The sequence below is a fragment of the Pezoporus wallicus genome, unplaced genomic scaffold (genome assembly GCF_028554395.1).
Source record: "Pezoporus wallicus isolate ANWC-B61680 ecotype Strahan unplaced genomic scaffold, APGP_CSIRO_Pwel_v1 contig_5418, whole genome shotgun sequence".
NCBI classification, from domain to species: Eukaryota; Metazoa; Chordata; class Aves; order Psittaciformes; family Psittacidae; genus Pezoporus; species Pezoporus wallicus.
This window is the reverse complement of record NW_026640709.1, coordinates 3,412,458-3,437,723: the sequence shown is the minus strand read 5'-3', so window position 1 is coordinate 3,437,723 and position 25,266 is coordinate 3,412,458. Positions and strand designations below refer to the sequence as shown.

General features: G+C 37.2%; 1 protein-coding gene across 4 annotated transcripts in view; it reads right to left on the bottom strand.

The window, feature by feature from the left end:
* FMN1 (formin 1) overlaps positions 1 to 25,266 on the bottom strand; it is a 187,904-nt gene that overhangs the window by 151,695 nt on the left and 10,943 nt on the right. For all 4 annotated transcript variants that reach the window (XM_057420082.1, XM_057420085.1, XM_057420084.1 and 1 more), the window contains exon 2: positions 20,804 to 22,817. In XM_057420082.1, coding sequence (XP_057276065.1) covers positions 20,804 to 22,715 — 1,912 coding nt within the window. In that variant the 5' untranslated portion in view covers positions 22,716 to 22,817. The remainder of the gene's footprint in view (positions 1 to 20,803; positions 22,818 to 25,266) is intronic.

Here is a 25,266-nt window from a genome sequence, read left to right as displayed (position 1 = left end):
CTTAGATATGTTATCCCAGGGGTGCTGCTACCATCACTGATGGGCTCAGTCTTGGTCAGTGGTGGGCAGCGCCTTGGAGATGCCCAGCATTGGCTCTGTTGGACGCAGGGGAAGCTTCCAGTAGCTTCTCACAGAAGCTACTCCTGTAGTTCCCTGCTACCAAAAGCTTGCCATGCAGACTCAGTACTTCCCCATTAAATTGTCTAAGGGAAAGTAGGGAGCAAATTTAGGCGGTAGGGGACAGAAGTCCTCACTCTTTTCAAATTTGCTCTGGAGTCCTTCTGAACCCTCCTTAGAGAGGTTCAAAGGTCTGCACTACAGGCTGAAATAAGACAGATTGGTGGGAAATAGGATAGAGTATTCAAAGTGCCAGAAATTTTAACCCAGATTCTCATGAATCAACTCTGCAGCCAAATAAAGGTTGTGGCTTTTGCAGATTAAATGAAGACAGCTGCTATAATCTGTAAAACTGTAAAGATAAAGTCGACCCACTGCTATGGGTGCAGGACTTGTCTTTATCTCCCCTTGGCATTTAATCTTATGTATTACTTTTCTGTTGACATACTGGGTATAGCAATGGAGACTTAAAATATCCCAATTCATACTTGCTACTGGCATAGTAGTTTGCTGGAGTGATCCTCCAGTCCAAGGCTCAGAGGCCCTATATATATTCTCATGGAAATTTTGATAATGAGTGTTTAAAATGTCTCCCAAGTTAAAGTGCTGCTGAAAAATAAAAAGTAAATATGGAGGTCTTGAAACTGGAGTTTTTAATAATAAAAATCTTGTGCTTCAGCAATTGAAGGATTAGTCTCAGCTAGTTATTTCTGACTCAGTCCTCCAAATAATTCCACAGAGATATCAAAATAAAATGCAATTCTTATAGTATAATGCTCATATGATGTAAAGGAGGCAGCTATTCAAAGAGTCATACAGTGGGATCACCCTTGGTAAATGTATTTGCTATATAAGTATATACTGGGCAGGAAGTATACATTTTATTTGTAAGAGGATTTTTTTATTTAAAATAACACCTAGGATAATTGTCTCTCTGTAAAATACTTCCACTAGGTGGTATAATAAGAGGAGAAATACGAAATTTCATTTTAAGAGAGAAGTATGTTATGAATTTTACCAATGTTAAAGTCCCAGTCCAGCGAGTTTAAACAGAGAGGAAGTATATATTGTTGCTAAGTTATCTCAGAAACATTTATAGTAAGTTGAAGGTCTCTGAAAAGATGGTATTGATCATTATCAAGGATTATGAGTCTGAATGGAGTTGTTTTGTCATGCAGAAGCCTTTTATATATTGTGGGTTTGTTTGTGTTTATTTTCTCCCAAAATAAATGGGCTTTGAATAGCTCACTTGATTTGACAAATTGCCCTTTGCTTTGGATACAACCAAAACAAACTCTCAGCCAGTTGGTTTTGAAACTTTTTATTTAATACATAATTGCGTATGAACCTGAGATAAATTTGTGCCTTTAGGTAAAAAAGTTAAACCTGGCGAGAATGGTCAAGGACAGCAAAAAGAGCTTTTTCAAATACATGGCAGATAAAACTAACACCAGAGGCAATGTAGGCCCACTGATGAACGGGATGGGTGCCCTGGTGACAGAAGATACAGAGATGGCAGAGTTACTGAATGCCTTCTTTGTCTCTGTCTACTCTGCTGCAGGCAGTCCTGAAGAGCCCTGTACCCCTGAGACCTTAGACGAAGTCAGGTCAGCGGAGCAGTTTGCTTTAGTCGATGAGGAATGGGTTAGAGACCAGTTGAGCAATCTGGACATCCATAAATCCATGGGTCCAGATGGGATGCACCCACGGGTGCTGAGGGAACTGGCGGAAGTTATTGCTAGACCACTCTCCATCATCTTTACCAAGTCTTGGGAAACGGGAGAGGTGCCTGAGGACTGGAGGAGAGCAAATGTCACTCCAGTCTTCAAAAAGGGCAAGAAGGAGGACCCGGGTAACTATAGACCGGTCAGCCTCACCTCCGTCCCTGGGAAAGTGATGGAACACCTTATCCTTGGTGCCATCTTAACACAAGAGGTTCCACTTAAACTTGAGAAGAAACTTCTTCTCAGTGAGGGTGACAGAACACTGGAACAGGCTGCCCAGGGAGGTTGTGGAGTCTCCTTCCCTGGAGACATTCAAAACTCACCTGGACACATTCCTGTGTAACGTTATCTAGGTGTTCCTGCTCCGGCAGGGGAATTGGACTAGATGATCTTTTCAGGTCCCTTCCAATCTCTAGCATACTGTGATACTGTGAAAAGAGTTTATGACCTTTAGAAGGGGAGGCAATTCAAAGTGACTAAAAGGATGTTATGAGGCTATGCAGGGAGGAAATTAGAAAGGCCAAAGCCTGACTAGAACTTAATTTGGCTACTGCTGTAAAAGACAATAATGTTTCTATAAATACATTAGTAACAAAAGGAGAGCTAAGGAGAATCTCCATCCTTTATTGGATGTGGAGGGGACACATAGTGACAAAGGATGAGGAAAAGGCTGAGTTACTTAATGCCTTTTTTGCTTTAGTCTTTAAGATCAGTTGTTCTCCAGGTACCCAGTTTAGTTTTCCACTAAACTGAAATAGTAATACTGAATGATCTATTTTTCATTATTTTATCTGTTATTATTATCCATGCTTTTATTTTATCTAAAGCATTCCAAGGCCCCACTTGCCTCAGCTGACCGTGAGCTAGCTGGCTCTATTAAACATAGGACAATGAAAACAAAAAAAACTATCCATAGGCTGTCTTCTTTCTCAATTAATTAAAAAAATAAAATATAAAAATCATTCATTTACTTATTCCTTTTCTTTGGTACCATTTCTGACTTGATCATTACACGCAGCCACTGGACATTTCTTTTTTCCATTCTCACAGCTCCTGAATATTAACTGCTGTCATAGATTTCACAAGAAGCTAGAGGTGAACAGTACCTCTGAAAACAAATTATGCCACTTACCTAGATACCTTCCCTTGTGAAAACATGGGCTTGTGGAAATGATAACAGATTGCTTAAAATATTTTAGTTTTCCTTGAATAACTTAAGGTTCAAAGTATTTCCTTTACAATTAACCTTTTCCTGTCATCTTGGAGTTTTTTGTAAACATGTAATGAGATATACTCTACATGAGTAACAGCTGTGAGCTCAAGATTAATTTACAGGGACATCCGTGAGTGGCTTCTCTTAAAATGTTAAAAATGGTTGCAAACTGAAAATTCTGCATTCAGACAAGCTGCTGTACAGTTAACATATTCATTCTACCATCAACATTTAGATGAATATGAGTGACCTATCAGGTTAATATTGAGTGTCCAGATACAGCAATCACATATATTCACCCAAACTAAATATGTTTTATGACAACCTCTCAAGAGCTCAAATCCTGTCTCAACATATGATTTGGTAGCCCCATTCTTCACAATTTCCTCTTACACTGGAGCAGTGGAGAAGTTCTACATTAAATATTCAGAAAATACTATTAATCATATTTACCTCCTGCAAGCTAGGTAATATTTGTGCAGAACTCAGGAAGTAGCTGGGTGTAATATGATATCACGTATCATAGCTTATTAATTGAAATAAAAATTAACAAATTTATGTAAAATAAAGTCATTCCAGACTAAAGCACAATGTAGGAATGTGTTTGGTTCCTCCCTTTATATCTACCTGAAGTAGGAGCTGCAAGAGGACTAAAATTCTTACACGTTTGTATTGCACTATTGACCTTTTCTAGACTGAAGCCTCGAGTACATTGTAGCTGAAACATGATCAGTTAGCCAGGCATTAAAAAGAGAGATCATACGCTCGTTACTATGAAAAAATCCCCAAACTTTAGAAAATAGTTCTAAACTACTTCTGATCTATATGCCAAGAAGCATAAACATAGCTCCTGAGGAAAAAAAAAGGGTTGCTTCTCAGCAAGGGAAAGTGTTCAATTCTATATATTGACTGACATTGTATTTACTCCAATACAAAGTGAGTAAAATGTTCAGGAGGGTAAGTTACACTGCCTCACCTCAGCTTTTCGTTTTTCTTTCTTCCAAGGACAGAATGCATTCCTAAACGGTACTACATCACTGCAACAAGCCAGTGGGCAACATCAGCGTAAACAATGTTTTTAGCTGGGAATACATTAGTTTTTTACAATATCAGAGAAAAAAAATTAAAAAGAACACAAGACTCAAATGTCTACTAGCTGAGTATCCTACATCTAACAGAGCCCTATGCCTAAGGAAGTGTGTAAGAATATGCAAGCACTTACGATACTTCCTCCTCATTCCTCACGATTTTTTTTTTTGTGCTTTAAAACATCCTGTTGTCCTTCCCTGAACATGACCCGGTTTTACCATATACTTTTTGACATGAAGAAGTGAGAAATGCAAGATATTTGAACCTTGAGAGCACGAGATCTTGTAAAGTGGCATAATGTTTTGGAGGCATTTTTCTTTTCTAAAAGTCCCTAGCATTCAATTTGCTTTTTGAAAGTTACTGATTTTTCAAGAAATATTTACATGGAACTATCTGTCATGACTCAAAAATCACATTCCTGATGGTCAGATTCATTTTATGTATGAAATTGTATTTTTTGTGTGTGTGCATAACTTCATATTTACTTCCTTGAATTTTACCTGCCTTTTTACTGCTTTCTCTAGTTCTTCACAGCACTTCTCCCCAAATAGCATGATACGATACACATTGGCTAGAGCAGTATTCCTGCTCCTCAGAGAGGTCAGTTTGGGTATCACGATTTACATCAACATTGTATTTTATATTTAGTAGTAAAAATTGACTAGGACTGGTGGAACTGCTAGGATAGTAGAAAATAGGGGAATGGAAAGATAATGGTGCAATGGAGGAGGTTTCAGAAGTTATGAGGGAATATGCTACTCTAGAATATTTACCTCTCAACACCACTCATTTCCTTTGTATTACAGTAAGAGTCAACAAAGGACTGGCTAATTATAGCAATCTTAAAACTACTGACCAGTAATGACGCAAAAAAAGAGCTAGAACTTTACATTAACAGCTACCGCCTAAAATTCTTTTTAATACAGTCTGTATTTAGTCATATTTTAACAAGTATCTGCTGCTGTGACAAGAAACATTTCACAGTCTCATCTACACACAGCTACATGTTAAAACCAGTCAAGTTTGAGGACAGCTTATTAATTTTATTTAAAGTGCTTTTTTGGAAAGACTTCTTCCCAGGGTTGGTGTATGGCTGAGTGATTGTATAACATCTACAAGATACTACATGCACGTTCAGTAACACCTGTACATCAAAATAACTGTATAAACCACCAGAAGAAGCCACAAGTATCTTTGCTTTATCAAGGCTTTCCGCACCCAAAGAGTTCTATTATGAAACAGAAGAAAACACTCTTCATATGGAACATTGCCCTTTTTATTTGCCTCAGTCAGGTCTGGCAGAAAAAATCCTTAGATGTCTAAGCACCTAACAAGTAGCCTGCTTAATTCATTTAAAAATATTTCTGTCATTCAGTTCATTTTTGCAACTGTTCCATGCAGTTATATTACATTACTAAGGAAAAAAATAAGCTGTATTCTTTTGAAAATTCAAGGTCTAATTAAAAGGTGGTTCATTAACCAAATGGATTTTTGTCACATGAAATTTTTCACTGCCATGCTAATGAACCAGATATAAATACCAGTTATTACTGCAAGCCAGCAACCTCAAGGCTGCCAGTATTAAATTTACTTTAAAAATAAAATTACAACTTAGCAATTGTTAGCCACGTAGCATATAATTTTGTTTCGGAAAGCATTCCTATTTAAATCAATTATAAGCACATACTTAATCTCAGTCTTGCTTCAAGTTAGGCGTGTATTCAATACTCTTCTTGAAAAGGGTGTTTTTCTCTTTCAAGCCACAGTGATAACAAACGCCATGCTAAAGCATACCACTATGTGAATGTGACAGCAAAATGCTTTTGGTCATATTCCTGATTCATACAAAAGGAATACTTTATATTTTAAAATTCTTTCATCTTCAACATGTAGATGCCAAAGGAACCAAATGAGAGGCGTGACTTTCTTTTAGTTCTGTTGCTCACAGTTCTGTTGTAACAGTAAACCTGTTATGTAAATTCTGCACCTTGGCCATAGATCTCTAAGGTTTGTCCTATACTTGTGAGCCAAGAACAGCTCCTGAGCCCTATACTTGTGTCACCAGGAACTATATTCGTTTCACTTGGTCAAATTTCCTACTAGGTTTTAAAAAAGGGGATGCTGTTTCAGTGGACTGAGAACCATAAAAAACAGCAAAAAACCAGTATAGTCTGTTAAGTTTTATGGTTAAAATTCAAATGAAGTGCCTTAATACACTGATACAAAGACAATGACAAAAGTATACTTAATTAGAAATGTAATTCAGAAATACAGGTAGTTCACAGAAGAAAGCATGCAGAACTGGAGTTCAATTTTTAGAACAATGAACAGACTACAAATTGCCAGAATGTATGGTGAGATTCTAGACAAAAATCCAGATATGGGCTGGGTTTGGGGTTTTTTATATATTTTTTCCCTGAAGGAATAAATACAATTTTGATTAGTTTTGCTTGATGAAAATTAACAACAATAAAAATAAATAAAAAGCTGTCACATAATTTACATACAATTATTTGGATTCAGTTGCCTAAATGAACCTTAGATGCTAAAATTAATTTATCCCAGTCCAAAAGGTGTGGAAAATTCTGGATCAGATTTGCTAACTCTGTGCCTGTGCCTCAGACACCCTAGGGCACCTAAAACTGTGTTTTTTCATTCTGCAAACTTTTGCACCCATCCTAAAGATCTTGTGGAATAAGGAGGTAACAGTAATTCAGAATTCTTTCCTTTAATTTGTAAAATGGTCTTACAGGTAGTTGCCCAGGGTATCCAAACAGCAAGCAGAGATCGTTTCTTGTGAATAAACAAAGTATGAGCTTTCTTCTTTCAAAAGGTACAGGTATGAAAGTGTCTCGTGAAGGAGAAAAGTAATAGGAATAAAGCAGAGGTGCAAACAGGCTGCGGAAGTGTAGTAAGGATGATTGCCGAGTAAGAAAGCAAAGCGGTATGCTATACACCTGGTTTATGACCACATCACCAGAAGGATGGGTGGAAACATTTCTGTGACTATTCAAAGCCGTGACTGTTTAAATATTAGTATCATTAGATGTTGTTTTTAGCAGCCAAGGCTGCTAAAGCAGACCTGAATTCCAAGAAACCTTTCATTTGTTCCGCTGGAACACCCAGCTGTCATCCCAATTTGCACATTTAATATCAATTTCAATGAGAGTTACACATAAGAGACCTCAACCCTCTGATGACAGAGCTGCAACTTACCTTACAAAGTTAACTGAACCTGCTTTTATGCTCTGTCTCATTGACCATCTGCATTATTACTCAAGCCCAGGCTATGTCACAGCCTTGTTTGTAGCCCAAAATCTCCTTTGAACCTATAGTCACACCTAACCCACATGAAGAAAGCTTAAGATCCTTGCTCTGTGCCACAAGGGTGGAATGACTGTAACTCATTAGAGTGAGAGAAGCTGTGTAATGCCAGCCCTGCCGTGAAGATTTTGGTAGATGCATGAGGTCTGTGCAGACCTAGCAACTCTAAGTATGAAAGGCTTGTTGAAGCTCAAGCTACTCTTTAAACTCCATTGAGTCTCATAGGCCAAACTGCAAAAGCAGTGTGGGTTGCTAGCATGGACCAGACATGCAATGCAAACACACCCTACATGACTACTTTCATACAAAACATCTACATTATCCCAACTAAAATACAATTACACGGAGGGGGGAAAAAGTAAGACTTGAAAGTAAATGAGTATGGTCAGAAATATCATGGAAGACAGGAAAAAAAAACCAAAACCCAGACTTCTGCCTGTTCTGGATAAAACCCATTTCATTTTGGAGCTGTTACAGAACAAAGTAATCTCGCTGGACTTACTAGCATGCAGCATATCTTTAACAAATGAGATACCGCTCCCTAAATTCATGTCATCCTGGAAATCTGTAATAGCTTCAAACTATCACCCATTTTCTGCTAACCTTTGAGCAAACACTTTAAACTTGAAGATCTTACTGGCACCAGAATCTGAATAGAATGGAAACAAATCTCTTGTCTAGATTGACAGGTGAAATAGTTTAAAAGTTATCCAACCATGTTGATGAAAAAGCCTGGACAAGCCAAACATCCAACGCCTGATGAGATGAAAAAGATGGCTGCTTAGACCAATTAGGTTTGGCCTCTTTTGCTAATCCATATGCTAGAAAAATACCCTCAGGATGGATTAAGACTGTCAAACTAAGCAACAAAGTTATGATTTTTTTTTTTTTCATAACTTGGAAAAATATAAGAAAATATTGAAATGGAACACTGCCTCAGATTATAAATTAGATGACAAGATAGAACACTGAATGCTAAAAGTAAGAGATTCTTTTCTAAAATTAAAAACTGAAGAAGTATGTGCTAACATTTTTCTTCCCAGCTCTGGGTGACAGCTTTCATTTTTTCATAATTAGGTATAAGTTGCATAAGTAAGTGCAGAAATGGAATACAAATTAATCCCAAGAATGAAAGGTGAAAACCATTCCTGGGAATTTATATGGTGGTATTTATCTTAGACATAATACTTAAAACTGTAGTTTCACTGTGTCTCAGATTTAAAGAATAACCTGTTTTAGTAAACTAATACAAACATTATTAGGTCCATATCACACAAAAGAAGCATATGAGAAGAAATTAGGGTACAAAAGCGTCAAAAATCAATACTTAGGTCTTATACAAGACTATGCTGCCTATGCATATATGTATTAACAGCCATGTTCTTGGTGTATTAATTGGGTTTTACTATTCTAGTACATAATTTTCAGAAGGCTACTACCTTTCTATATGTAGGATATATATATATATTACTGGCACAAATTAGTATACCTATCAGATACATGTTCAATTTAAACTGTAATGGCTATTTGAAATTTAGACCTAACTAACTACATTTTAATATGCATTTATTTAGAAATATATACTCTCCAAAATGTGATCGTTTTTATTTCAAAAACATGTTTTCAATACATTTTTCATACTTAACTACTACAGTTAAGACAAAACAAATCTCATTTTGAAGATTCAGAAATCAATGAACATTTGTTCAAGTTTACAGTGTATTGACAATGATATTACTGACAGGAATATATACTCCAGAAGAAACTTAAGAGAAAATAACCTCTGGATTCTAATTACTATGAGATGAACTGGCTCAATGCTAACAGCTTTACACATATATAGATTATATATGACTTAAATTAAATAAAATTAACACAGGAAATAAAAAACCTAAACTTCTACTCACTCTAAAGAACTAAACAAAGCTTTAGATTTCACTTTTATAACAACATTAACTATTGGACTCAAGTATATGTTAACAAATTGCTAGCCAAGGGACTTCCCTGCTACATAAAAGAAGCAATTTTTTAGTAATTGCCTAAAGAACTTGGAATTACTTTTGTTGACTAATATTCCTAATTTACCATAACATGCTCAAGAAAATTCTGCAGCTTTTAGACAAATCTGCCTTAATGGTTGTAGTGTTCAGTTTCTCTGGACATGGAAATCAAGCTATTTGTTATAAACACACTGACAATATGATCCAGATCCCACATACACATTATGTATATGGGGTAAGCCTGATTAACATCTTAGGTTGCCCAGAAGCACCTGGTATTTTGCAGATAATAACAACTAGAGCTGTTGAGAGCAGGTTGGGAACCAAGGGTGTGTGTGCTCCTCCAGCTGGCAGGGCCTCCCAGGGCTGGTCAGGCTGTGAGCCTAGCTGCTGAAAAAGGGGAAGTGGTAGGGGGTAAAAGGAACAACCAGATTTACCCTTTATGCAACTTCCCCCTCAAAAATAATGATATTCATATAAATCATACATTCATAGAAGTAGTAACTTGTTATACACCAGAGTTCCGGGTACTACAGTTTTGTTATTTTTACTGGTGTTTCTGTAACAGAAACACTGAAGCTTAAGAGAACAAGAACCAATCTACTTGAGTTTGTACATATATTAAGAATTGTTTTTTCTTCTGTTCATAAATATTTAGTGAGGTTTGGTGAAGTAAAGGGTTCCAATTTACAGGGGACAGCAATCAGGAAATATTTTCTACTCATAAGGTAGACATACAAATACAGAAATCACTGAAGAAGTTACGGAATAAAATCTCAGAATGCCTTTCTCCATAAGTCAGTCTTTTCTAGCACACTCAAAGTGTTTCCACCTTAATTTTCCAACATACTAAAGAGAAGTGAGTGTAAACATGGTCACACGTTAGCTAAACCATTCATCAGTTATATTCTTAAACCTTGTAGTTTAGAATTATCCAAGGCAAAATCATTAAATTGTGTACTGATAGCAAAGAAACGTGATCACTCAGGAGAATTTCAGAGAACTTCATTGTATTCAAAATACAAAAGTCTCCCATATACGTCTCCATTGTAACAAGAAACCTGATGGAAAAAACAGCACTTTTCATTTTCACACTTTCAAAACATAAATGTAGAAAAAGGTAGAGTATTACAAAGCATCAAAAGTGCTATCAAACAGGACCCTACAAGTGGCACTATGAAGAGAATGTCACTCTGGTGAGGGACTGTGAATTCTTTATATTTCCTTCCTTACTCACCTCTTGTTCTCATAGAGAGTAATTTCACTCAGCCTTTAAAATGTCTCCTCTAAAACACATCCCACAGTTCTCCAAGTTTTCTCTGTCCTATTTTCACCTCACTGATCTCAGCAACGTAACACACAACCCTGAAGAGATCTCTGACACTGCTCTGGAAAATCCTAAACACTCAAAGCAAATGAGAGGCCTCTGTAATCTAAATGTAAGAGTAATCATAATCTAATCCCAAAGAAAAATTCCTCTGACACATAAAATTAAATACATCATTAAGATACTAGGTGCAGTATTTTAATGCTATAACTCATAAATAATACTGATAAGTATCATTTAAATGTATTATTGTATATTTAATTTCATATCCAAATAATGAGATATTATTCAAAATTATTTACTGATAAGGTATACTAGAAACACAGAACTTGCATCTTGATTAATCTTCACTGCGTACATGTTAAGATACGTTTTTAGCAGGGGATATGCAGAATTTTTTACCACCTTTACAAGTTGGATTTGGTGCAACATCACCTTTTCAGAGACAAAATACCAAAAAGTAGCTATTATAGCTTTTAAAAAAACCTATATACATTATTAATTAATACTTACAGAGGTAAAGACTTTAACTTGATCTCAACTTTTAAATCATCCTGATACATCAAAAAAAATGTCAGCTGAACCATTTCTATTGACTTGTTTTAAATAGCCAACAGCATACATACAGATTTAAGAAATCACAACTTCCACATTATGTCAGTATGTCACTTCAAGAAATTCTTCTTACACTGATAAAAAAAAGCCCATTTCATTACAGTAAGTCTTTTAAACTGCGTGCACAAACTGTAACCAGAGTGAATGTTTTGGCCTTTTCCCCTTCCCATGAAACAGAAAATTGTTAATCTATGATCAGCATAAAACATTAAGCTGCCTCTGGTTTTTCATTCCAATTTAATTCACTTGGTTTCCTCTCACTGATTGCCTTTGACTGAAGAGTCACATGTTACAAAGAGAGATGAAAATATAACTGTTGCTTAAGTGCATCATGCTGGGAACTCATTCAGCTAAAACAGGAGCTATTTGTTCACAGCATCTATCAAGGTCAGTCTTCAGAGGGTCTTTTTAACTCAGACTCATAATGAACTTCCAGTTCTGTCTACATTCATTTCAAACTGCTATAAATCTACAGTTTCAATGCAGCATTGCCTTATATTTTTTTACAGTACAATGAAAAAGATTTTGACTTCACTGGAAAGAAGTATCAATGATCTTTTACCTTTACCATGTGTCATAAGACTCAATCGAGTCTTATGATGTCAATGATGTCCATGAAGGAAATCGTAATACACTGTATGATGAGTGACTGCAGAGAATGTAACAGGAAAACTATGAACCATTAAAGAGCTATATACAGACTGTGATTTTAGTTAGACATATTATTAGCAAACTTTGCAAGACTACATATCTAGAAAGGTCATGCAGACTTTACTGGAAATTTTTAGATACAGTCTGCAATTGTCTACAGAAGGAGCAATAGAAATCCATATCAAAGAAAGTATCTCTCTTACAAATAGCAGTCAGGATGATTCAGAAAGCCAGTATCTGGAAAGATCTCATAAATAATTACCTCCTTTTAGCCATACTGAGTCTTTTGGTAAAATAATTACCACAAGATATTAAAGACCCACTGAGATTTTAAACTGGGGGGAAAAAAAGTTCCAAATAAAAGTTAATGACATTGACAACACCGACACGGTAACTGAATTTTGCAGAGATGATAATGCACAGGAAAAACACTGAGGGAAAATAGAGCTCATAATTGCTACCCCGCAAGTATGTATAGCACACTTGTTCTGTTAAGTCACTAACAGATTTAACATAAAATTTCATTATTGTAGATCCAGACTCTAATCTACAGAATCATTTCATATTCAGAAAAGGAAGGCAATAACTTTAAATAATTAAAAAAGATTGACAGGATTTATATGATCCAAGTTTGAATTCCAAACTTTTGAACATCAGTATCATAATTAACCTTATAAATTTCATGCACTTATCAGCTGGATCTTTGTTTAGAAAAAAACCTGTGATAAAATTATTTAAGTTTGAAAAACCATGAAAAATTATCATCTAAATAATTGATGAATGGAGGAGGGTAACTGGGGACAAATGACATAGAGAAGACCAAACATACCAATGACTTCTTCACCTTAGTCTTTACCAGTAAAACCTGTCTTCAGGAATCCCAGGCTCCTGAGTTCAGAGGGAAACTGTAGCAAGGAATACTTACCCTTGATGGAAGAGCACTAGGTTAGGGGGCATTTAAATAAACTGGTTGTACACAAATCCATGGGACCATGGGACCAAACAGGTTACACCCAAATGTGCAGTGGGAGCTCGCCTTTATCATTATGTGTCCACTCTGTATTATCTTTGAATGGTCATGGCAATTAGCAGAGACTGGAAGAGAGCAAATACCACTCTTCTCTTCAAAAAGGAAGATCCAAGGAACTACAGGCCTGTCATTCTCACCTCAGTCCCTAGGAAGGTGATGAAAAAAATCCTCCTGGGATGCATTTTTAAATACATGAAGGACAAGAAGGTGATCTGGAGTAGTCAGCATGGATTTACAAAGGAGAAATTATGCTTGATCAACCTCACTGCCTTATACAATGAGGTGATTAGCTTGGTGGATGAGCTGAGAATGGTGATGTTGTTTACTTTAGTAAAGCCTTTGATGCTGTCTCCCATAACATCATCACAGACAAGCTGACAAAGTATGTGTTAGATAAGCGGACATGGAAAAGGATTAAAGACTGGCTGACCTACCAGGCCAGGAAGTTCGTGATCAGTGGAACTAATTCCTGTTGAAACTAGTGGTTGAAACTAGGCAACAAACTAGTGGTGTATCCCAGGACACAATACTGAAGCCAGTACTGTTCAACAACTTTATGCTGTCCCGGACAATGGGGCAGAGTGCATCCTTAGCAAGTCTGCTGATAAGACAAACTGGGAGGAGTGGCTGATACACAAGAGGGACTTCAACAGGCTGGGATAACACGAACCTCATGAAGTTCAGAATGAGGAAGTGCAAATTCCTGCACCTGGGGAGCAACAACCCCAGGCACCAGTACGTGCTGGGGGCCAACTGGCTAGAAAGTAGCTTTGCAGAAAAAGACCTTGGGGTCCTGGTGGCCACCAAGTTGAACATGAGCCACAAAAAAAAAAAAAAAAAAAAAAAAGCAAGCCAACAGTATCATGGGCACAAATTAAAATGTATGTAATTCCACGTAAACATGAGAAAAAACTCTTTCACCATCAGAGTGACCGAACATTGACACACATTGCCTGGAGAGGTTATTCAGTTACCCATCCTTAGAGAAATTCAAAACCCTACTGGAAGCTGGCCTGGGCAGCTTGCTTTAGGCAACCCTGCTTGAGCAGAGGGTTGGACTAGATGATCTAAGATTTTCAACCTAAATGATTCTGAGATTCTGTGATTCTATTTTTTTTTTTCTCTTGGTAATTCTGTTCTTTCCCTTGCTGCTCAATTCTGAACTCCATAGCATCTTCAAAGAACACGCACTCTGAATAAGCTGCTTTTAGTGAAGCAACACACTCATACATACTGCTTTCATGTGAATTACCTGTGAGAAACTACGCATCATGCTTCCATGTGATCTACATGCAGACTTACCTCATGAAGTGCATACTTGTTATGGACAGAACACTGCAGTGCTTTTAAAATGCTAATTAGCAATTCCCTGAACCACTTCAATTAGAGAATATATTTATAAACCTTTCTCTTCCTTATAAAAGGAACATCAAAAACAATATAATATCATCTGCCTCCTGTTCTAAGAGCCTTCAAACAGAGTTTTGTTTATATGAAACTTCATTTTCTAAAACCATTGTTCAGGAACACATCATAAGGTCATGTTATTGAATTTCTCTTAACTGACTTTATTTGCCCTTTTTCAGCTTAAAGAGTTAGTTAAATAGGGAAAAGACAAAATAAATTTAAAATAGTAACTTTAATTATTTTTGCTACCTTCATTAAATATCTAGAATAAAACATTGCCTGTATCCCATTTTTCAATGAGAAGTCTTCTAGCTCTAGCAACTGTGATAGATTAAGTGCTTGTGGTAAGTGAAAATATATCCAAACAAATTCAAACCTAAGGTTTTTCACATGGATGCTTCAACCTGCTACTTTAAAGCTAGAAATTTAAACAGATGTGTAGAACTAGGACTATATAACGTCTATATTTGTTGAATCTGAGTATTCTTGTTCATGTGCAAGTTAGCTATGTTTACACAGCAAACAAAGAGGAACACAGGAAACATGTGAAAACCCAGTTTCAACTGACAGTTAAAAGCTATAAGGAGTAGGGCAGCCCTCAGAGCACATTTATGAAAACTGTTCCTCCAGCCACCAGCAAGTGAAGTACTGAAATAAAAATATCATTTTGTGCTTTTCATTCCCTTCAAAGCCTTTGAGGACTAAAATACAAGGTTTGATGATTTTGGACCAATTAACAATAATACTTATTCACATATTTATGCACATTATTAACAGTCCTTTATAGGCTGAAGTACTTATATTTGAAGACTATAAAAAGGATCTACCAGTGATAGCCATTAGCAGTTGCCATGTTTTCAAACAGCAGTGCAAATTTTTTACAACCTCACAAAATTGCCAGAATGATCATTTTCAATTCTTTCTAACAGAAGGTGAATTGGTGCCACAAAACTCTCATTGGCAGCAAAACAAGCAAACAACATTCTCCATCTAAATCATCAGCAGGGATAGATGAAATTACAATTACATACAGAATGTGTTACAAGAAACATTTGGGTGTGTATCTTAATAGTAAATTAAAGAAAATTATTTGAGAAATAATCTGAAGAATTGCATTCACCAAACTCTTCCAGCAGTTAAGACACCTTCAGCTGACAGGAGGGAGGTTTAGATTAGCCATTAGGAAAAAATTCCTCACTATATGAGGGTGGTGAGGCACTGAACAGGTTGCCCAGAGAAGTTGTGGATGCAGCAACCCTGGCAGTGTTCAAGGCCAGGCTGGACAGGGCCTTGAGCTACCTAGTCTAATGGGGGGTGTTGCTAACGCCGGGGGGTTGCAAATATATGTTCTCTAAGGTCCCTTCCAACCTAAACCATTCTATGATTCCATAATTATAACTTCTACAGCTTTAAAACCAAAACCTATTACCTCATCTTTCTTTTTCTTTCTCCCTTCTCTTCTCTACATCTCCAGAATTTCATCTGGTATTACACACTGACTTCATGGATCATCAGCAAGACTGTTTGGTTTACATCCATGATGTACATTCTACTGGTTACAGATCCTTTTGCACATTTTCCCACAAAAACAAAAACCAAAAAGAACCCCCCCCAAAAACCAAACCAACCAACTAACAACAACAAAACCTCTTATCTCTAATCTGCCATGCTCCACTTGTTTTGTGATACTCCACTCCTATTCTCTATCCTAGCCAAGGCCACACTCCGCACCCAGCCCACTGGAGTTCCCTTTTCTTAATTGTCCACCCTCTCTTGTTCTTCATGCTTCACTGCTAATACCACTCGCTTAAAAGATCACAATGTCTCTGCATGCTCATCCAACTTCATCCACGTCTTATCTCCCACTCACATCAACTTCTGTTATTTTCTCCTGGCTTTCAGTTTTGGGATGCAACTGAGGCTTTGGATGCAAGCAGGGCTGGTCTTGCTCATTTTTCATTTCTACCTCCTGGCAGCACACTTTCATGTCCTCCCTCAGCCTAGCTTTGGTTTTCATCAGATCACTAGTGAGCTCTTCAGCTCACTAAACCAGCAAAAGCTAATCACCTCCTTCCTTAGCAGCTCAGTTTTCAACTAGCTTAGTGATCTGAATCAAAGAAGAGGGGGCATAGTGAGAGAGGAGGCCTCTGCTGGGAGAAGGGAAGACAAGAATGGACCTGTTCCTTTCAGTGCCATAGGCTCAGCCATTTTACCTTGCACAAGACTTATTCACTCAGTTCTATCATAGAATCATAGAATAGTTAGGGTTGGAAAAGACCTTAAGATCATCTAGTTCCAATCCCCCTGACAAAGGCAGGGACACCTCACACTTAACCATGTCACCCAAGATTCCATCCAGCCTGGCACTGAACACTGCCAGGAGCATTCACAGCTTCCTTGGGCAACCTGTTCCAGTGCCTCACCACCCTCACAGTAGAGAACTTCTTCCTTAAATCAAGCCTGAACTTCCCCTGTTTAAGTTTTAACCCATTACCCCTTGTCCTGTCACTACAGTCCCTGATGAAGAGTCCCTCCCCAGCATCCATGTAGGCTCTCTTCAGATACTGGTTATCTCCCATTCGTTTCATTTTTTTTTAATCTGTAATCCTGCTCATTTTGGATTTCTGTGTCTGTTGGCTGTGTTCTTTTTTCAGAACTACTAAATACCAAAAAAGGCGCAATCTTCATTGGCAGAGGAGGCAGGGTAACACCATTCTCTTCATTTGTTCTCTTTCTTGCTTTCACCATCCCCTTGCCAGGTTTTATTCTTCTTCCACAGCAGCACCAAAATACAAAATGAAGTGTGGTGGATGGCCCATCCCAGTCTCATCCTGACTCAAAGCACAGTCACCAGTCATTGTCGTGGAATAATCAGATGTCTTGCCTGACTTGCCCTAAGTCACAGAGGCTACGTCATAACCAAAGATACTTATTAAATTTCCTGCTCTGAATAAATTCACTTCAGTAACTGCTAAAAATATAACTTTTCTTCCTCCTCTTTCAGATAATACTTATTAAAACAGCATATTGGTGTTATTCTGTACAAAACAGGTCTGAAAATTTTCTTCCTATTTTTCTCTACCACTGTGGACAACTTGAGAGAGAAGCACAGTCAGAAACTAAAAGGTCTCAGAAAATCTTTCCTCAAAACAATTTCAGATATACTGAGGTTCATTTCAAAAGCAAGCTTGACTTCTCCAAGGTTATAAAACCATAATTTATTTTATGTTACAGTAGAAAAGGAAGTATGGTTTTGAGGATTTAATAAATGTCTTTTTACGAGAAACTGTGGTGTTTATACTTTTTTGATTTTTTTTGCTGTTTGAAGCTGAACATTTTATTTCTCAAAAGTCTTAATTTGTTCTAAAGCTTTTACTTACAATTTTGATAATTCAAACAGAACTATTAAATGCAAATATAGGAATGTTAATTCCCAGTCCCACTTACAGAGAAAACTGCTAAATAATTATTGCGGAACTATAAATTCTTCCCAGTTAACTATTAACTTGCCCAGATAAAAGCTGTGACCTGTTCCCAGGGCCAGCAGTTGCACTTCAACAGGAAGATCCAGAGAAGTGTACTTTCAAGTGAATTACTGATAGAACTTTATGCAGTGAAACTAGGAGATTTGTGCCACAAATATCTGCTGTAAAGAAACTGAACTTGCAGAAAGAGTAGAAGTACAGAAACAAAGGCACTCTGCCTTAGCTAAAAGTTTTAGTTTTGACTGCAGGAATAGTTTCGAATTACCGAGAAAGGGAATGAAGAATCATTATTTCACACAATCAGAAAAGAGACTTGAAATTATGAGGAGAGCTGTCTGATGAGTCCAATTCATTATTTAAGCAATAAACTAAAACATTTTAACCCATTCATGAAATTTTTCAAATACAAAGTTACACAGCTAATAAAAGTTTCCAAATGTTTCACAGAATGAGGCAATGCAAACTGTGGTTGCACTGGTACCTGTGCTAGTGCCTCATCACCCTCACAATAAAGAACTTAATTAAGATCTAATTAAGAATTTAATTAAGATTTAAGAAATCATTTCACAATAGCACCCCATTACAGACAAACTTGCACAATAGTCTTGAATTTTGCTTTTCACACATGGGAGTAATCTGCTAAGGATCAAATCAGGACTGCAAATTTGTGTCTGCAAATGTTAACATCACTTATGTTGTCTAAATTTGGAGATACATGATTTATCCCACTGCACTACAGTCAGTTAGTTATTACTTATGTCAGTTTATAGAAGAGTGGTACTCCAAATGCTGTGTCAATAGGTATGACTCCACCCCTGGTGCAGAGCAAAGTGGAATGTTGCATTATCCTAGATCCAGAGACATGCCTACAGTGTTGTATATGCCAGCAAAGCAGGAAACTTTTCCTTAAAGTTACAGATTGTCTGACACACCAGTGATAATGCTGGCATGCAATCATACATGAAAATGAAAAAAAAATAAATAAAACAACAAACCAACCAACAAACAACCTACCCCAGAATAGTATTACATATTCCAGAAAGTTCCAGTGATATTTTCTATCTATATTAATGTTGCCCTTGTTGGTAGGGCAAGAAATAAGAAGGCATTGATGCTGTGCTAACACTGCTCAGCACAAAGTAGAACATTAGTGTGTTACCAACACCGTTCCATCACAAATACAAAACAGAGTATCGTACAAGATGCTATGAAGAAAATTAACTCTCCCAGGCAAAACCAGTATAAGAGTGTAGTACAATAGGTACAGTTCCACATCCAACAGTCCTAAATGGTAAACTAATTAAAAAATGCAAACTAATGCAAAACAGGGAGAAAAAGATCAGGCATCCTACTTTAGTCTTATGAAGGGGTGAAATTTTCTGCCTGCTTTCATGAGCTAAACAAGCTCACCAAAAAGTACAGGAAGTAATGAGAGGGGTAGGACATCACAGAACAACAGGAACCAGAAAAGGAACTCTCTCTGATTTAGTCTTGAGGTGAACCAAAGCAGCTTGTACAAGTAGCAGGCAGAAATGCAAGCCTCATAAACAGTATTCAGCACCCTCTGGCTAAGGTAATGGTTTCACAACCCTACACAACTCCCCTTTTGGAACCCCCCTTTCCTGTGTCTTCCTCCATGATTTAGTCTGCAGAATCTTGTAATGAATCCTGCACCAGCTCTTGTAGTCAATCACTGGGCCACCTTAAGAGGCAATTTAGGTAGTTAAATGGCAGACTACCCTCTGTCATCCCCCCCAGCTCCTACAAAACCAACCAACCAAACAAAAAATATTTTTGTGCCTTTTTGGTGAGCTGAATCAGCCAAAGGTAAGGCAAGAAACCTAAATGCACTATGAAGGGAAGCAGGGGTAGGAATGGGAATATTTATCATGTAAGACACTCAAGTCAAGGTAAATAGTTGACAAATACAGCTACCAACAGGTTTTTCCTTTTTTTTTTTTCAGTTTTCCTTTAATTTGAGACTATAGAAAATTATCCTGTTTTCCAGGAAAAACGACAAGGCTGCAAATTAGCATCTTTCCCTTTTATAGTGAAATCATGTCACTTGGCACTGTCAGCCCTCCCTCTAACACATAGCGACTAGTCTAAACCACACCTAGACCACTGTAGGGTTAGATTCTCCAGCCTTCCTGTTTCCTAGAGAAAAAAATGAAGGGTATAGATGTTGATGTTCTAGCTAAGAAACCAGTTATTCAGTATTCCATATATTTATGCATTTTTATATTGACAGTATATAATTATAAATAAACCCATGCACTGTACTCAAATAACACTGTATCATGACTCCTGCATGCAGTCCTTTTAAAACCCAGCCTTTTGTTGTTTTCAGAATTTACATCAACCTCTTGTAGCTAAATGGTCAAAGCACCAGTCCCATACTTAAGGCAATGTAAATTAGCTTGCCCAGACAATGTTCATCAGTTAAGCCAAACAAACTAAAAAGAACATTTTGGATAACAAATCTCGTAATAACATTTTGACAGATTAGAACACAGCACAGGAAAAGCAGGAAAATAAGGACGCAAACTTTTTTCATTTTATATAGCAAAACATTTAACCAGCTTTGGTCAAGAGGTCATTCAATAACAACTGGACTGAATATAAGCTGACATAAAAATGCATCTGAAAGTAAATCTTATATGGCTGTAACTTTTGTTTAAAAAAAATAAAAACAACTTTTCACTCAATCCTTAAGTAGTGAAAGCATACCATTTATTACTGAAGGCTAGTATTAAAAAAATACTCCAATACTTTCATGGCTGGCCAATACTGTTAGTTTAAAAAATGAAATAGGACTGACCTGGACAGAAATTCTGCTGTGTCTGAGTAGTTAATTTTTCTTGTACGGCGCGCTTTTCAAAATGCCCTGCAGTTGCATTCTGATGTAGGCCTCGTTGTCTGGTGGCAAATCCCGATTCTCCAGGTTCAGAAAACTTCAGATAAAACTGTGGCTCCAGATCACCAAGAGAGAGGTTTATAGCCCCATGTCTCCCATGGCCATAGTCAGGGAACACAGATTCGCCCTCGGTGTTCTGTGTTGGTAATGGGAGAATCCGATGATGCAGCTGTGGGCTAGGCAGTCTCGAAGATAACGGAGAAGGAATAGGTGACATTTGTTTGTGTATATTAGATACCGGATATGAATTATTAAAAACATTACTCACTGATACTAATGAGGGTGAATGCAGCTTTTTCTCTTCCAGTTTAAGATTATTACTTGTCTGAGAAAGATCAGAACTTTCATTTACAGGCAGGTTCAAAAATAAATGCTTGTTGCTTCCCCGGGATAGCGTGGTTCTTTTCTCATCTATTGAGCCTGGCAGGTTTCTGTCTACTCTTGTAATTTGTTGCAGTCTCTTCCATTCTGCAGCTTCATCTAAACTGTCGCTCCGAATAACTTTCAGAAGAGCTTTATTGACTGCTCCCACAAGGTTGCATGACTCATCAGTAATGTGCACTCTCTCTGCTTTGTACTGCAAACCAGAGCTGCCTTGCTCCTTTTCCTGCAGCACAGCATTTTTAGAGTCTCCAGCAGCTTCATCTATGGAGTATACATGAGTTCTTGATATAAACTCTTTATTTACTGTTGTAAGAACAGGAGGAATGGTTTCTTTATCTCTGTGAAAATCAGCTAAAGACTCTGAAGGGGGTTTGTCAACTTTTTTAGTACAAGCTTCTGAATCCTGTACTTCAGCAACAACTGTGATTTCTGGTTTCTCCCTGCATACTGGCTTAGTACACTTGCTACTTTTCAAGCTTTTAGCAGCTGCGGATTTACTTAATGTCTCAAGTGTGTTAGATAGACTGTCCTGAGATGACTTTATCAAAGCAATACCCTGTTGGACTTTCATAACTTCAGGGATGCATTCTCCATTGTCCACTAGTTCAGCTGTGACTGTGTCGTCGTCTTTTGAGCTAGAACTTGGTAAGTCAGCATCCAGTTTCACAGCTTTGTTGCTCTCAAGAGGGCACCCCTCTTTTATCCACCTTTCTGGCTGTATACTATTGTCTACTGGTAAATCATCCTTACCTTTTACTGCTACCCAGCTGGAGGTAGAAAAGGAACTGGGAAAACTCTTGGTAGGAAATGTTGCGGGGAGCATTCTCTTATTTTCCAGTTGCTTGGTTTTTGCGTTCAGTAAAGAAAGATGTTGTTCATGTATCTTTTTCCCCCCTTTCCAGTGTCTGAACTCCTCAAAGCTCTCTTTCCTTTTATATTTCCTCATTTTTTTGTGATTCAAATTGTCTCTATTTGTGGAATCCAGAAAGACCTTCTGCTGATGTGTAAAACTGAAGTAATCGTCACCTTTAAGTTTTGGGACTCCAGAAATATCCTGTCGCTTTCTCTGCTGATGTCCTATGTTGAAGTCCAGAATATGGTGTGATCTCAAAAGACTGGATAACAGTGTTTCCTTTGCGAAAGTTAGTCTGTACAGTTCAATAAGAATGTCTTTTGTGGTACTTTGCTTGAAAATAATATCTCCAAAGTCTTCATACGGCTTTTCTCTCAACTGTATCTGTAACCTCTGTCTTACTTGATAGCAGCTACAGAAATGTTTACTGGTTCTATCCAGAGTTAAACAGCACCTGTAAGTAAATCCTCTGACTTTGCCTTCTGGAAGATAGAAGCTGATGTAACAAAGCTCCATAATGGGTTTGTGCAATTGAAGGACAGTATGCGTGCCTTCCATTATGCTTGCCAAATTAGTCATTCTTTTAAATTATGTGCTAAGTATTTCAAAGCTTGCATGACATAGAATGTGAGGCAGGGAATGGATGGAAGGCATCTGACTAATCTTCAGCAATAATATTGTCTGCGGAAAAAAATAAAGAGAAGCCTGTCAAACTTGATTATGGCAAATGTAATACGACAAATAACAAGCCTGCAGAAGCACAATCTTCTCTCAGTGTTTTCTGATACAAATCTCTTACCTCGAAAAATCTGACCCAAAAAGGATGACTTTGCTAACACTCATAGTTGGAGTCATAATCCATCTCTCATACATCATTTTTCTGTCTCCAGGATTCTCAGTTCAGAGAACTGTTCCATAAGGCCACAAAATGTTCACTGAACCACACATTTGAAACATAATTTACTTTTAAATACTATATCCTGTTGCCCTTTCTCTGTTAAAAGTTAACTTGCTGTTGAACATTTAGTAAAAAAGAACCATTCAAGCACATATGTTGCCTTTTTTCTCAGTCAGCACAACCAGCACCACCATCAAAATGTAATTAGCTCTCACTGCTCTATTTACCAAGAAAACATTAAAAAAATAAAAGGCTGAACATTTTCTTCTAGCACTTATCTGTGAAACTGCCGTGACATCAAAAAAACTTGCAAGAATTAAAAAATAATTAAAAAGAAGATCAGGTTCTGTTTACTTGGCTAGCATATAGGTACCATACAAATCTATTTTGACTCAACTAAATAGTGTAATTGTACTACAGGCAAGTTTATTGAGCTCTGTAATTTCCTTTTCTTTGCATCACATTGTATTTTCTTGCTACAGATTAGATCTATTTACATTTGATACATCATGATAGAAGATGGTTTACTAATTTTGATCACTAAATTGGCTTTTTATCCAGAAAGAACTCTATTGCCACAAGTAAAGAAGTCTGCAGTCACAACGAAACACCTAAACATCAGGGAAAGACAGAAAGCTCAGCAGCTAATCCAGCAGCATGCAAAGCTGAAGAGCGCTGACTTCCAGGGCTTCTCTTTGTTGAAAAATGCAGGAATTTCAGTTTTCAGCTTCAAAACACAAATACATGGTAACTTTCTGTCATTTCAAAAAGTAAAACTCAGCCTCAGGCAACAATAGTCAAAAGAAAGGTGTCACGTTACCATGCCACATATTTCAGTTTTATATTTTTTTTACATATATTAGCATTGTATCAGTTTTTATTATGCAGGGAGTTAGATGCGATAAATTGTTGGCATAATTTCATAAGTAATCAGCAAATCCTAACTCTTAAGAAACAAGCAACATTTACGCAAAACCTATCCTCCCAGCAAGTAGTCATTTATTACAGTGATTTTGATCTAAGTTTTGTTAAAGCATTGCATTTGTTTATAATGCGCTTTAAATAATTTCAAACTTTCCTTTTACTTTGAGTAGTATCACTTTTCATGCAAGCAAAACTCTTAATTTGCACACATAATCCTTGAAGTCAGAGGAGTGATCCTAAGGAGAGAGATTAACGGCAAGAACAATCTTCCATTAGGGTCAGATAAGCTTCTTAATTCCATTCACCAGCAGTCAATAGCTACGTGGCATGACTCAGAATCCCATCCAGGTATCGGAAGGTGTAGGAAAGATGCAAAACCTTTAGTCAACGCTTCTGTTGAAGACTGGCTTGTTGTTTCATAGGCCTACAATAGTTTCTGAGAATATTATGCCATACTGTTTCTTCTTGCATTCTTGTTTTAAGTCATTGCCAGAGTTTTGAGTTCAAAATATGGACAAGTTTGAGTACTGTCTAAAAGAGCAGCCTCACTTTAGTCTTCCCTGTCTTCAGCTGTGCATGCCTGATGTTCTTCTAGTGTAGAACTGAGCGATCATGCAGCCACGGTGTGTCACTGGCAGATGCAACTAAGCAGTTCTGCATACAGAAATAATAACTATCAAAGAAGATTTTTTCATCACAGGAGCAGTCTTGAACCTGCTCACTCTTCACCCAAGCCGTAGAGAATACCCTTTACAAAGCAGTTTGTCAGTACATCACCTTAGCCAAAGCACCAAACTGACCCTCAAGTAATCTGTTGTGGTGAGCTCCATGAAACATGAGCTAGTTAACGTGGGCATTTCCGTAAATGAATACTCAGCAGCGCCAGCTAATGCATGCTGAGTCAGTTCATTTTAGGAGAAGTTTATTGAGGAGCAGAATTTCAAGAGTTACTAGGCAAGGAAATGGGATGGCACAGTTGGTCCATTGGCAACATACAGCTGTTAAACCAGGAAGAAGAATAGGCTACTGGGAAAAAACTAGCTAAATTGAGGATGAGGGTGGATATCCCAAGGAGACCAAATCTATGCTTAGTGTTGACTTAAGGAAGATGATGCATCACGTCAAAAGTATTTGACAATGCATTGATTTAGAAAATAATGAAAGGAGCAGTAGCAAAAAAGGGAATTGGTTGTGGGTTTATTTAAATAAATGGAGTAAGGTTGCATTATTCATATTTCACAGTCTTATCTAGGAAAAAATCTTAGTTAAATTAGTCTGCATTATTATATGTGTTCCTTTGTTTCACCT